At 37.8% G+C, this 14,964-nt stretch overlaps 1 protein-coding gene across 1 annotated transcript in view; it reads left to right on the top strand.

The window, feature by feature from the left end:
- SLC13A1 (solute carrier family 13 member 1) overlaps nucleotides 1-14,964 on the top strand; it is an 85,053-nt gene that overhangs the window by 58,347 nt on the left and 11,742 nt on the right. The window contains exons 7-11 of the mRNA XM_059711684.1: nucleotides 189-340; nucleotides 6,223-6,342; nucleotides 10,760-10,858; nucleotides 11,255-11,356; nucleotides 14,531-14,637. Of these exons, the coding sequence (XP_059567667.1) occupies nucleotides 189-340; nucleotides 6,223-6,342; nucleotides 10,760-10,858; nucleotides 11,255-11,356; nucleotides 14,531-14,637 (580 nt within the window). The remainder of the gene's footprint in view (nucleotides 1-188; nucleotides 341-6,222; nucleotides 6,343-10,759; nucleotides 10,859-11,254; nucleotides 11,357-14,530; nucleotides 14,638-14,964) is intronic.

Raw genomic sequence — 14,964 nt, 5'->3', positions numbered from 1 at the left:
TTACCTCCCAAAGGTCGTACCTCCAAATAGCATCACAGTGTGGGGTAAGGCTTCAACATGAGAAATTTCGGGCGGAAGTGGGGGCGGGGGGACACAAACATTCAGTCCATAACAAAGCTATTTCTGCTTGTCTGCTTGTCATGGCTACCAGTAGAGCTGTTCTCATAGTACATTTTCTTGTTGGACAGAATGCAGTCACAGGAATCCAGTATCCAACAAAGAAGAACCACATGATGTGTAAGCTTATGTGTTTGTGCATCACTTACTCTTCTACCATTGGTGGACTGACAACGATCACCGGTACCTCCACCAACTTGATTTTTGCTGAGCATTTCAATACGTAAGTAATATTATTGGATTGGTGATTTAATCAGTGGAAAGCAGACAACTAACCTAATTCAGAGACTGTAGGGACAGAGGTGCTATATTGGGTTAACCCTTCTACTGAGAGTTGAATATGTAAGACATAGTAAATTAACAGGTGCCTACAGATTCCCCAAGGCAGCTCAGAAAAGATAACTCCTGGCTGACCATTCTAATCAAATAGGGGAAATATTTTAAATTACAAACAATACTGCAAATGTTAGAGGGAACAATACGGGGTTACTTGCATGGGACTGTTTATAAAGTGTTTGGGAACTGACATTTGAACGTAAATGATGAATGCCAGATAGAGTTACAGTACTAATTACTGGAGGTATGGCTTTGAATTTAAAAAACTTTGAAGGATTAAGTAATTACAAGAAATAACAGTAATAAATTAATCTAGGAACAGATATATGACCCTAAATAAAAGTTTGGCATTGTATTATCATTCCATTGCAGAAAATGGGGCATCTGTGGACATGTCAGAACACTTGGGTTAAATATTCCACAATATTAAGTCACTTTGTGAATTTGAACAATAAAAAAGCACATTACTCTCCAAGACTTAATTTTTTATGTCTAAACTAGGCAAAGTTCACATGATTACTGTGAGGATTAAATGAGGTAACTATGTAAAAATACTTGGCACTGTGTAAGAGCGATTGAAACAGTTGTTTGAAACGCCATGCTTTTAGGTGAGAGCTCAGATTGATTCTACACCCAAGATATATTTTCAAGTACTAATAGGACAAATTATAGTCTGAGTTCCAGAAAGGTGGGCTGTACTGTGATGCCCTGAAACAGGATTTAGGTTGTTATTACAGAAAAATTAAGGTTCAGAGGCAGGAAAGCTACACTCTAAGATGCAGATTCACAGACTGAAATTTCTATAAGTATTTTCAAAATGTGGTACATGCTTTTCCAAGAAATCCAAGACTCAAAAACTATCAATCTGTACTGGGAAGAATGAGAACTTGCATACAAAGAAAATTGGTATCGCCGTTTAGGGACCATACAACACAGACCTCCATGTGTACTTATTGTCTCTATGAGTATACATTCATCATGTACAGTATACTCAACAAGAGTATACATCACTATAGAGAACATTTTGATATTTGCCATAGGGGACCAGAGGAGGGAGGAGAGATTGGTAAAGAAGTTGAAGGGATTAAGAAGTACAAATTGGCAGTTACAAAATAGTCACGGGGATGTAAATGACAGTATAGAGAATATAGACAATAATATTGTAATAACTATGTATAGTGTCAGATGGGTACTAGATTTACCAGGGGGGATCACTCCATAAGGTATATAAATTGCTAATCACTCATTGGGTTGTACACCCAAAACTAATACAACACGGTATATCAACTGTAATTGAAAAATAAGTAATTATTTTTTAAAAGTCAAGAGTAGAAACATTAGTCTTGGAAAAGGAGGACCTAGCCTCCAGAGTAATAATGCCAGGGAAGAAGAGAAAACATGCAGACATAAATTTCAAACCATGTAGACACCCCCCTCATTTCACACGAGGAAGCTGAGGCTCAGAGCATTTAAGTGATGATCTAGTCAGGGAGGAGCTGGGGGCTGGAGGCAGGTGGCCCGAGTCCCAGCCACTTTTCCACTCTGCAGTCTCATTGCTTCACCTACTGTATGTGGGTGGGGCATGTTGGCAAAATTCTAATTCAATAGATCCAGAGACATAGAACATGAACAGACTGTTGAACCTCTAAGGGAAGGCAGAGGAGGGTGGTTGGGAAGAGATCAACCAATAAACTTGTATGCATATATGCATAACCCGTGGATACAGACAAGGGGTTGGTGAGGGCCTGTTGGGGTGGGGGAGGATGTGAGAGGGCTAGAAGAGGTTAGTGGGGGAAAAGGAGGACCTATGTAATACTTTAAACAAAAGATTAACAGAAAAAATATTCTAATTCAAAATGTTTTCTTCCTGATCCTTATTCATTGCTACACTGATATATCCTTCCAGTTATCACCCAATGTCTTCCATTGCTAACACTATTGTTAATAAATACTACCCTATAATTAGCCATTTCTTCCTACTCTGGTTGTTGGAAGACCCACCAGTTCTGCCAAGTTCTTTCTCTACTTGTGTGGATGCTATCTTATTGGAAACTCTGTTCAGTTCCTCCCCCATTGCCATTCCTATCTTCTCTTATCATAAATGATATTCACATTTCTGTAAACTTGTCTTCTTTACACACGCACAACCCCCACCCCTGATGATTACAAGTTTGTAAAATTTTCATTCTTATCCTTCTTTTAGCCCACAAGGGGCACAGGTAAGTGATTAATAACCATTAGTTAAGATGAACTGTACCAAGGCATAAATAAAGTGCTGACTGCTCCTGGGAATCATCCAAATAACTAAATATTTTTTGATATTTAAATACATTTATTAAGGGGAATCTTATTAGGCACAATTAGTTTTTTTCACAAGAGCAGCTTTGATGCATCAATATTATTTAACAAATACAGCAGCTATTAGTTAAATACAAAAAACCCCACAAATATACCAGATTAAAAACTGGAACATTAGCACAAGTCAATTTCTATAGCTTGCTGATTATCAAAGTACATTATTCAGTTCATGAGGGTCAGCTATGAAATGCATGGGTATACAAAGCAGCTTGGAAGGAAGTTGTATTATATCAATGATTAGTACAGTCGCTGTTACTAATTATGTGTTAAATAATAACTATCATAGGTTTACAGACCAACAAATGATAAAAGAAATGAGTTTATAGGTGCCCCAAATTCAAAGCCCACATCTCTAATCTCTCTTCTTAACTAACTACAGAGGGAAAGGTAAATCAGTAGTTTAAATCAGTAGTTAAAACCTAGCAGTAGTTACCTTCAAAAATACCATGACTTTCCCCTACAGAAATGAGTAATACATATTTCTCAGACAGAATTTCTCTTTCCAATACTATAGAAGAAATTTGGATATTACAGAGTTTGGACTCAGACTTTGGTTCAGATTTCAATCTTGCCATATATTAGCTTAATTTCTGTGAACATCAGGTTTTTCAACTGTGAAATGGGGGCAAAACTCTAATTTAGAACCTTACTGTGAGGATTAAAAACGCAAATGTGGCTCTTAGCAAAGGGCCTTGCACGCAGGAAACTGTCAATCATGCTAGTGTTGTTGCTGCTGCTGCTACTTTTGTTGTTGCTGTTAGAAATCTAAGCCTAGCTCATAAATAGCACGTAGCTAATATTTGAAAAGAAACCTCTGGAAGTACACAAATACAAAACTGAAAAATGGCTTTGACTCAGAAATAATCCAGTCACTAATCAAAAAGACTATGATCAGTGTGGACACTCGCTTATAGTGATCTTAATGGCCCAAATCTGTTCCAAGGCTGTAAATTTCCAGAGCCACATTCATTCTTTTGAGACAGTTTGTGCATGTGTCATTAGAATTATTCATCATTTCATAGTTGGGCATAAGATCTGCAATAACAACACTGTCTTCCTGAGTTTCAACATTGACAGGCATTTATGCTTTAGGTCAAGCCACGTCTCTGTTATGGAGTAATCATTTCTAGGATGTACTAAAGTGTCCTTAAAACATCAGGTTTGTGCTCTAGACTCTGGATATTTTTCAATATATATGGAATATTTTATTTTCACTTCAGAGCTTCGGTTGAGGACACTATGCTTTAATGAAAAGAGGTTGTGATTTAAACACTCCTCCTGGGTTAAAAATCCAGCTTCACCGCACAGTCCGTGACCTTGAGCAATTAGCTTAACTATCTGAGACTCAGTGTCTTCTGGTGTAAATACAATCAATGCTTTTCTCATAGGATTTTTGTTAGGTCTTCTGCTCATTCCCATGCTTCTGCCTGACCTCTAAAATTTAGAGCTCCTCCAGGGTGCATTCCTGGGTCCTTTTATCTCCATTTACTCCCCATATTATCATACCCATTTCCATGGTTTGTGAAACCACCTACATGTTTGGTATCTAGCAATTTTAGATCCCTAACTTGCTTTCTCCTCTCAGCTCCAGACTCATTTATCTACTGCCTATCCAACATGGCCACTTGGAAAATTAAGCGACATTTCTAGTTAACATGCCCACAGCAACATTTCTGATCCACCACTCCCTTATTCTTCTGCCATTCTCCCCTCAGACTTCATTTCAATAAATGAAACTTTTTCTCCATCTCCTACATTTTATCCCAAATATATTAAAACCTGTCGCCTTCTGTTCTTTTCCCCAACAATCTAAATTAAACTAAAATCTCTACTCTCACTCTCCCCTATTCCTGGGCAAAACTTCCTGTCTGCTAATCGATTTCCCTATGTATTTGTCTTCTATTACTACGTTAAAAATTACTATGCGTTTAGTGTCTTAAAACGACACAAATTTATTATGTCATGAGTTCCGTGGGTCAGGGCAGGAGTCTAGGCACAGTTTAGCTGGGTCCTTTACTCAAGATCTCACCAGCCTGAAAGGTGTCAGCTGAGCCTGTAATCACTGAAGACACTCAGGGTTCTATTCCAAGGTCATTCAGGTTATTGACAGAATTCACTTCCCTGTGGTTGAATTACTGAGATGCCCCCCCCCCGCCTTTTTTTCTGACTGTTGGCATGGGGTCACTCTCAGCAACTACCAGATACACCCAAATCCTTGTGATACGGCCCCTTCCTTTGACAACATGGAAACTCACTTCTTAGGCCAGCCAGAAAACCTCTTTTAAGGGCTCCTCTGATTACACCAGGCCCACCCAAGATAGCCTTCCTTTTGATGAACTCAGAGTCAGCTGATGGGGACTTTTATTACCTCTACAGAACCCTTCACTTTTGCCATAAAATCACAGGATTGAAATCTCATCATATTCCTAAATTCTATACCCACGGAAGGGGAGAGGATTATACAAGGCATGTACACCAGGGGTTTATCTTGGAACTCTGCCTACCACACCTTGGCTTCCACTCTTGTTCCCTTCAATAGTGAGAATTCACCTAGCCAACCTGTTTTATGTAAGTGATACATTTACACAGAATTTAAATTAGATCATGTCACTAATCTACTATGTTCCCACTACTCCTAATCCCATTTCTACTAAACCTCAGATTCCTTCAGATGACCTGCACGGTTATATATTATCGACCCCTATTGGCTATGTCTTGGGCTTTATTTCATGTCGCTATAACCGTAGCTCACTACCCACAGCCACACTGGCCTTCTGTCTAATCCTTAAACATTCCAAGTTCATTCCCACCTTAGGGCCTTTGTATTGTACTTGCTATTTCCTGTCTGTAATGCTGTTTCCCAGTTATGTACATGACTGGATCCTTCTTGCCATTTAAATCTCATTTCAAATACCCCCTTCCTTGACTACATTCTATAAAATTTCTCCCTTCCCCTAATAATTTTTATTTCATTATCTTGTTTTATTTTCTGATTCGTTATATGCTTACCTGTTTATTGGCTGTGTTCCTCATTTATATATAAAATTTAAGAGAGCCTGGACCATGTATATCTAATTCACCACTATATCCCCAATAGTTAGAAGAGTACATGGCACATGGTAGACACCCAAAACATAGTGTCAGGTGAAAGAAAAGGATCTTCTCAGAATTAGGTGTACTTACATAGTTCATGATGAAAGAAATTTATATTTGCTCTAGGCAGATACTTGCAGTCACTTAACTTTTAGGGTATGAGGAAGTGAGATAAGAGACACCACAGTGAAACTAATTCCTTAGAGTACGCCGTTTATTCAATTTTCATCCAAAGTATTCGCTCTCAGTAGACGTGTAAGAGTTGTGATAATGGAGGTCACAGTGCTGTGTGGTGTTTACTTCCATGTTTTCCCACAGGCGCTACCCTGAATGTCGATGCATCAACTTTGGATCATGGTTTTTGCTTTCCTTCCCGGCTGCTATTATTATCCTACTCTTGTCCTGGATTTGGCTTCAGTGGCTTTTCCTAGGATTCGAGTAAGTAAATTGTCCATATTCCTCAGGTAAATGAAGGTGTTTGGGTTGGTTCTGAGTTCTCCACTGCTCCCTTACCTATTTCTCAAAGCTACACTTCTGCATTACTCTTCCCCACAAAGCTGACCTGTATGAACACATGTTTTAAGGATAGTCTAGAGCACCACATAAACTACGTTCACTGCAGAAGAGAGTTCGTGGAAAGCAACTCCATCTTGGTTTCCTTTGAGTCCCCAACCAATAACATGTTAATAGGCCAGGAAAGCATAAAGAGTTCATTTTGATGAGGAGTGAAATTTTAAGAAGTTTTGCCCTTCCCCGTGGCTTAATGTGGGGATTTCCTCAGGTTATTGAACTACTGCTGTATGTCAAACTGTAACATGCAGGGCTCCCTGTTTTACCGTAGCACCACAATGGATATGTCCTTGAAAAATAAAGGTCTGAGAGAGCCCTGTGCAAAGAACACTGGATTCAGAATCAGGAGGCCAGGGACAAAGCTGTGGCTTCTCCAAGCCAGACCAGTGACCTTTGTAAGTCCTGATCCATTCTCAGTCTCAGCATCCGCAACTGTGAAACAACAGACTTTAACTGGAAGATCAGTAACATCACTCCCAGTGTTGTAATTCTAACACACATGGGCCCACGTTGAACGCATAGAAGACAAGGCAAGAAACACTGATCAATCGAGAGCTGCTAAAATGTCAAATGTACGCATTCAAGGAGAATTTGCAAACGTTACCTTGGCTGGGACTGAACTTGGTGATCCATAAGTACCAAGTGACACATGACTTAAATGACAGCCAGTATTTAAAATTACAAAGGGCTCCACAGAAAAATGGAAAATGTAGCTTATGTGTTCAACATAGAAAACAATATTCCAAAAAAGGAAGGGGAAGAGGCTGTATGCCAAACCTTGAGGATTTTCTCCTGAAAAATAAATTAATTCAAATTAATTTTTATAGGGGCTTTAATTAATTTCCAAGGCAAATGAATAAATTCTAAACAACATGCTATCCACCAAGCAGGTGAGGCTGACACCAGCTCTTTGTACTTCCCTTGAAAAGCAAAAGACCATGACTAGGTGCTGTTCCATTCCCACACCGACATTTTCCAAGTCAAGTCACATAAGGACTGATATTCCACCACCCCCCCCCCCGCCCTATTCCTCTTCCTGGTTTTCCTCCAGAACCGCTGCAATTGTATTAGTAGTGGGGAGATGGTACTGATGATTTTTTAACAAATATTTGTGTCCAGATTGTGGGAGCAGCATGTGGCAATGCTCCCGCTGAAGCCAATGTGTGGAGTGTCACTGCCTTCAGCAGGTGGGCATCCGTGGCGAGCGGCCAGCTGCATACTAAATGCCCCTTCCTGGAAACCACGCCTCCTCCGGGGGGCTATTCAGTTGTACAGGTAGCAAGGCAGGCTGCAGGGGACAGGAAACCCAAACCGATGGAATAGGCAGACCCACAGCTGTTTCCTCCTTTTTTGCTACGTGGAAATGACTTTATAAACTATGTATGCAACCATTGTCACTATTAGGAAATGGCCTCCCCATTTAAAAAGGAGAAATAAAAAAGGTAAAGGGGAGATCTACGGAACTGCGTTTTCCATGAGGGGAAAAAAAAAAAACAGGTGTGAAGTGCAGACATTAAGCAAAGTCCATAAATCACAGCCAGAGGCGTGTTTAAAGAGTCCCCTTGCTGTCCACTGTTGGTTAGACGCTGCGCAGCTTCATGCTCCAGCTCATTTTTCAGTGTCCTTTTCAGTCTGTCAGGGTGTTCACCTCCAGAGGTTTTAGATCGACAAACAGAAATGCTCGGCCACCCCTCTGGCAGGCCACCATACATTCTGATTAGTGTGTTGGCTGTTAACACAGTTAACTCTCACGTTATTAATGATCCCAGCATCCTGGGGACGAGGAAGCTCATCTATCAATGCCACCGAACTTATTTAAATGGAGAGGTTGATGCGTTGTCATATGCTTAATCAGTTCCTTTGTGAAGGCATTAACCTTCATTTAGAGCAAAGCCAATTTGGCTTCTGACTTAACTATTTATGGTCCCCAACCAAAGTGGCAAAATACAAATGCGGTCTTTAGAGTAGGAAGTAGTTTCGAAGGAGATTCACTCCTTTCTTTACTTTTCTATTCTACAGATGGTTCTTAAGGAGGTCCATAGATTACTCTTATAATAGCCTTTATATTAGTGACAAGGGATAAAATTTTGACACTGTACCTAGTCAGTAATTTAATTGATCTTAAATGCAACAACATCCACCTAATTATGTTCATGGTTGGAGTGTGTACAGTACAGTGATTATGAATGTACTAGAGGCCCGATGCATGAAATTTGTGCAAGGGGCTCGGCCCTCACAGGTGCAATGGCTTGCCTCGGCCCTCGAAGCCCCAGCCTCATCCGGAAGGTTGTCCAGAAGGACATCCAGAAGGTCGTTCAGCTGTCTGGTCTAATTAACATATTACACTTTTATTATTATAGATTACTGAAGAATTGAGGAAATTCTGCCCCTTCAAAAGCAATAATAGTCCAAACAAGTTTGAATAACAGTGTCACAGGAAAGCAATATATATATATATATATATATATATATATATATATATATATATATATATATATGTCTTTGTGTGACAGCTACCTTCACACTACCTCAGTTTTCCTATTTACTCCCTCATAGATGTCCATGTTTACCCCAGCAATTTTACAAAAGAAAATACTATAGCTTTATTCTTTTTTAAACTGCTTTATTGAGATATGATTGACATAGAAAGAGCTGTATCTACTTAATATATGCAAAACTTGTTGTGTTTGGACATAATTATAAATCATGAAACCTCATCAATATCAATGCCATAAACTTATTCATCACTTCCAAAAGATTCCTCCTGCATCCTTTGCTATTTTCTTTTTTCCTTTGTGGTAAAAATCACTTAGCATAAATCCAGCCTGTTAGCAAAATTTTAAGTATACAGTACAGTATTGTTAATCATTGGTCCTATAACTTACTTATTTTGCATAACGGAAATTTTGTACCCTGTGACTGACACCCTCCATCCTCTTCCCCGCCCCCCACCAGCCCCTGGCAACCACTATTTTTACTCTCTGCTTCTATGAGTTTGAGTTTTTTAGATTCCACATATAAGTGAGATCACACAGCATTTATTTTTCTAAGTCTGGCTTATTTCATTTTAGCATAAGCCTTCCAGGTACATCCATGTTGTAGCATGTACCAGTGCTTTATTTCTTTAATGACTAAATAATATTCCATTGTACATATAAACCACTTTTTCTTTATCCATTTGTCTGCTGATGGACATTTAAGTTGTTCCTATACCTTGACTCTTGTGACTAATGCTGCAGTGAACATGTGCATGCAGATCTCTTTGAGATCCAGAATTCAATTCCTTTGAATTAAATATCCAGATGTGCTTTTTATACCTACATATAATGCAATCTAATGGAGCTATTCATAGACATTCCAAGAGATAATCCCTAAGAATATAGGCATTTTCCATTTGTTTCTTCCTCTGGAGGGATTTTTTAAAAAATCTTGGTGTAGAGCCCTACTTCACACAAAGATTGTTCAAAGTTGTGAAGACCCTGGACCTCAGGACAGAAAAATTAGTCACCAGGAACAAGGGTCACTAAGATAAGTAGCTAAAAAGAATATAAACTGACAGATACTTTTGGAAATAAGTTGAAAATTTATCTAGTGGAGGCTATTAGGACATAAGAGGTGAAGAAAAAAATGGGATCGAGTTGGTTTTAGTTCTGAGAACAGATCCAGATTGGACTATGTCCGTGATCAGTGTATGTGACCTCCTTGCCCTAGTGTATGACTTGAGTGTAGTACATTCTGTGACAATTGATGGGTCTGACAACCAACTGTCTCATAAATTTGACAAAAGTGCTGTTGAGTTGATGAATCAAGAACTTAACCGTGTATGCCAGTGTTTAGAGGTACCGGGCCAAAGAAAACATCTATGACACTGCTCCTGCCCTCAAATAAGTGATCTAACTAGTGAGATAAAACTCACTCATGTGCAACAATTAACAATCAAGATATATAATAAATGTTAAAATAGATGACAGGTACATACTAAAGTGTTAAATTGGAAATGAGTGGGACATGGCAAAATTTTAATGGTGAAAACGGACTTGGAAAAGGAAGAGATCTGTGGAAGATGGCTAGGAAAACGTGGAACAAAAGATAAGCATTGAAAATTGAGCAAAATGGGCAGAAACAGAAAATGGGGGAGGGGACATTCAAAGAAGGAGATGGAGGTATAAGTGAAAAGCCAGATTTATGTTATTAGCAGGGAGATTTGTATGTTATGAAGCTTTCACACGAGTATCTTCTAGAAAGGGAGAATCTTATGATTAATTGGCTTAATCACTCTTTTCAGTTTTAAGGAGATGTTCAAAGGTGGAAAGACCAAGACAGTCGAACAAGAGGCTTATGCTGATGTGATTAAACAAGAATACAAAAAACTTGGGCGAATAAGGTAAGATTGCTGTGTCTGCACATGTGGACACACACACACAGCTTATATTCAAGTATTTATTAAAAACAAAAAAGCATATAATTATTTATAATGTATTTTTAACACTCGATAACAGCCCCAAGTGTGCTGTTAACTTTGTGAAAGTAAGTGCTAACCTCGACATGACAAAACACACACTTTCTCTAGATAAAATTTACCAGTAGGATGACAAGAAGCTGACAGACCCACCGAAGAGTAAAGACCTTCTCCAACTGCACTGATTCACTCAAATTATCAACATATCCAGTTTTTAATGTCTAGTGTTCCGGTGAGATTACTTCTGACAATAACTCAGGTAGTTTCTATGAATGTCCTGACTGAGAAAGTAAATGAATGGATTGCAAATTTTTTTTACAGGTATCAGGAAATTATCACCTTGGTCCTGTTCATTGTCATGGCCCTGCTGTGGTTTAGCCGAGATCCTGGGTTATTTCCCGGTTGGTCTTCACTTTTTTCTGAGTAAGCATTTCCTGTGATGTTTGTCAGCCCTTCCTCCTTGGCACTCTGCTTTTCTCCTAAGTGACTCCTAGAACTCTGGAGGAGTGTATGAGATTTTCTTCTTCCTTTCCATTGAAAAGAATTCTTAATTCCAATCCTCTCAGGAATTAAAAAAAAATGATAAGGAATGAAATCTAAGAAAAGGCCTCAGTTAAGGTAACTAAACTACCATGTAACTAAAATTCAAGCTTCTTTCGACAAGGCTATTTCCATTCCTACACAATCAGAAATGGAATCTGCCAGAAAGCCATGTTCTGTGGCAATTAGGAGTGTAGACTTTGGAGCCACCCCTCTTGGATTCCATTCCTGCCTCTTCCACTTGCTTTGGGCAGGTCACATCCCTGGATTTCTTCCTGGGTAAAATGGAGTTTATAGCGCTTAGAATAGTGCTGCCCGTCTCCCTATGTGAAAGGCAATCTAAATGTTTATTATGTAAAATGTTTCTTAATAACCTGGTATGAATTCATGTTCTGTGACTTTTGCCAACTCAATTATTTATTTATTTTGTTTTTACTTCTATGGGGGATTATTTATTTGGTTCAGATCTTGTCTTTTTCTCTGTGTATGCCAATTAAACACGAATTCACTATAAACCCATGCCTGCCCCTATTTTTTAGGTAAGGAATTCCTGATTAAATAATAAATCTGATTTTACAAACTTCTGTTAGAAGCTGGGTCAGAGTTAATTTTATCTCTCAATGTCTTACATACCAGCAGTCAATGCTGAATCATGTGAACTGGTGGGGGGGGGGGGGGAGGAGATGGCAGCATAATTTTCTAAATTAAGAGCCATCCCACATGTGATTATAAATACTTGGGTTTTGAGATTTGTGTTCCCAATCTATCTTCACTGAATTAATCTAGTTTCTAAATTCAGATCTCTGATTTGGACTTCCTGTCTCACAGCTCCCAGCAAGAATCAATGTATTTGGGGGCAGAAACCAGAATTGTTTGAGTCAAATATATTATTCCCACATAGAATAAAGAAATTCTTTTTTTTTTTTAATCTGAGCCATCTGGTTATACAGGCATTGCCAGCACTTTTTAAAGGTGCAAAATCTGAGTCCAAATTCCTAGTGAGCATACAAGTGTAGCAATGCGATGTGGCAGCATGTTTCAAAGAATCTGCTTTAGCTTTATAAACTTTTTGTTTCCTTTAAGACTAAACCTTTTCATCCTGAGAGGTCTAAAAAGGCAGCTGCCAATCATTCAGTGCAAGCTATTGAAAGAAAATGATTGTTTAAAGTTTGATGGTACTATGTAGTTTTGTAATAGGACTAGACCAACATAAAAAATAATTCTTCCACCTTTTAAAAATTCCTCTTCTATCATCCTCGGTAAGGGGAGTCTTTTCTAAACACCAACGTGTAAAAACTAAATGAAATCAAACAACAGCTAATAAAAATAAAGCTGGAATCCCAATAGTAAATTCAATGTAATCAGTTTCTAATTTCTATTCCTTACAGGAGGGGAATGTAATCCAGGAGATGTTTTGTTTGTAGCAGAAAAGTAGAGTGTATTTGCTATGGTCAGGTGCACGTGTTACGTAGAATTCTGAGATAAATCAATAGTAAAAGGAACAAAGGTTTGAGATAGGAAGGGATTTGAAGGTATAAATAAAAGTAAATAAAATTTATGTAACCTTACCTTCTGTAATACTGAAGCAACCTAAATTAATTTATAACAAATGAAAACTAAAATAAACATAATAAAATAATAATAGTTTTTAAATCTTTGGAAAATAAATTATTTCAGAATTTATGGCTTGATTTCATTTTAAGTATATATTCTGTAGAATCTATCTGTAATGAAGAGGTTTTAGGCATTTAGATGTTCTAAAGCTAGTATGAGAGATCAAGATTTATAGCTACCACCTAATGTTTTCATTCCATCTGTTTGAGCTTGGACTGAGTCCAATGTGTCTTCATAAAAACAAAATCAGATTACATGATGGCTGAGCTAATTTGGCAAAAAATCCAACTGTAACTTATAACAGAGATAAAAGAAATAAGGAATAATGACAATGTAAGATTAGTTAAGTTTATTGAATAAATTACACCAAGGTAGCTTTTTTACCCAACAATGCAAGAAAGAAAATCTACATTTAGGGAAAACCAACTGTGTTATAAATTGTCAGCTTGAATAATATAATGCATGTTCTTGATTTTAGTTTGTTCAAGTAAATTACAGGAGTAGAGAGTTTCTATAATACACTTGCATCATTGAGTGACAAGGTAGCAAAATAACCTTTAGGGAATAAGGATTTCTTCTCAGAATCCAAAGATTCACTCGTTAAATATGGCTGACTTTTAAAACCAAATTCTAATTATTTATGCCTGTTTCATTCATATCTAGTCTCCAGGTGCTTCTTAACTGATGAGGCTTCTGGGAACCTGTCTTATTTGCTGGAATGGCCTCATGATTCTAAAACCCCATCTGTTCCCGAATCACTCTTAATTTGAACACTGATCACTTATGAGCATCTCATAAGCCATTCTAATAATTAATATTCTTGATTAAGTTTCATAGGGTGCAAAGTATTAAATGGGTTGATTTCATTTGTATGATATGGCTAGGGTTTATAATCATAGAAGCAGATGTTATACCTTAGAAAAACAGATCATTCACTTTCACAATTTACAAAAGAGCTTTCAAGGACTCTAGAAACATTCATGCCTTGCCACATTTCAATACTAGGATGTTATAAATCAATTATACGAGGCTTTGCCTAGCCTAACAATTGTTTCAACATCAATTCTCTGCCAATGTAATGAAAATAAATAATTCAAAGAAAAAGTTATTTACCAGATCTGTAAGCTTTACCAAAAGGGAAATTTCCCATGTTGGCCTAGTAGGTCAGCATGTGTATATACATGGTTTTTTTTTGGGGGGGTGGGGGGAGAGAAGAAAAAGTATAGGGAAACAATGGAAACATGGTCTGAAATTTTCAATTCCACTAAATTATTTAGTGGGAAATCATTTAGTGGTAAATCCATAGATTTTTAGAGCAGATTATCCAAAATAAATACTCTATACCACCACTACTACTTGTATGATATAAACATAGTCACTTAGTGTTTTGTTCCCACAAATTCTGGATGTCATTTGTTAATGAACACATTTGTCCTTTTTCAGGTATCCTGGTTTTGCTACAGACTCAACTGTTGCCTTACTTATAGGACTCCTATTCTTTATTATTCCTGCTAAGAAATTGACTAAAACTACATCTACAGGAGAAATTGGTTGAGTATTATTTATAATTTTGAATGAATTTGACAGAAGAGCAAAAATATACAAAATTCTACTGGTATCAGTTAGCATTTAGAAAAACAGGATGGACATGTTGACACACTTCCTGTTTGCACACTGCAACCCTTGGTCAGGCAGGACACATCCTTCTGCTACAAGAAGGATCATCCTACTTTGCAGAAGTGAGAAGTAGATTTCCTTATGCTCCATGTTAGGACTCTGCTATGAGTGATATTATTTGGTCGTTGATAAGCTCACTTCTCCTCTCATAATCAGAATTAATCTTACTATTGGCAAACGTAGGAATAAGTCATTACTTC

Source organism: Myotis daubentonii, chromosome 10, assembly GCF_963259705.1.
Source record: "Myotis daubentonii chromosome 10, mMyoDau2.1, whole genome shotgun sequence".
In the NCBI taxonomy this organism is placed as follows: Eukaryota; Metazoa; Chordata; class Mammalia; order Chiroptera; family Vespertilionidae; genus Myotis; species Myotis daubentonii.
Note: the sequence above shows the minus strand (reverse complement) of the source record. Positions and strands in the feature narration are given on the sequence as shown.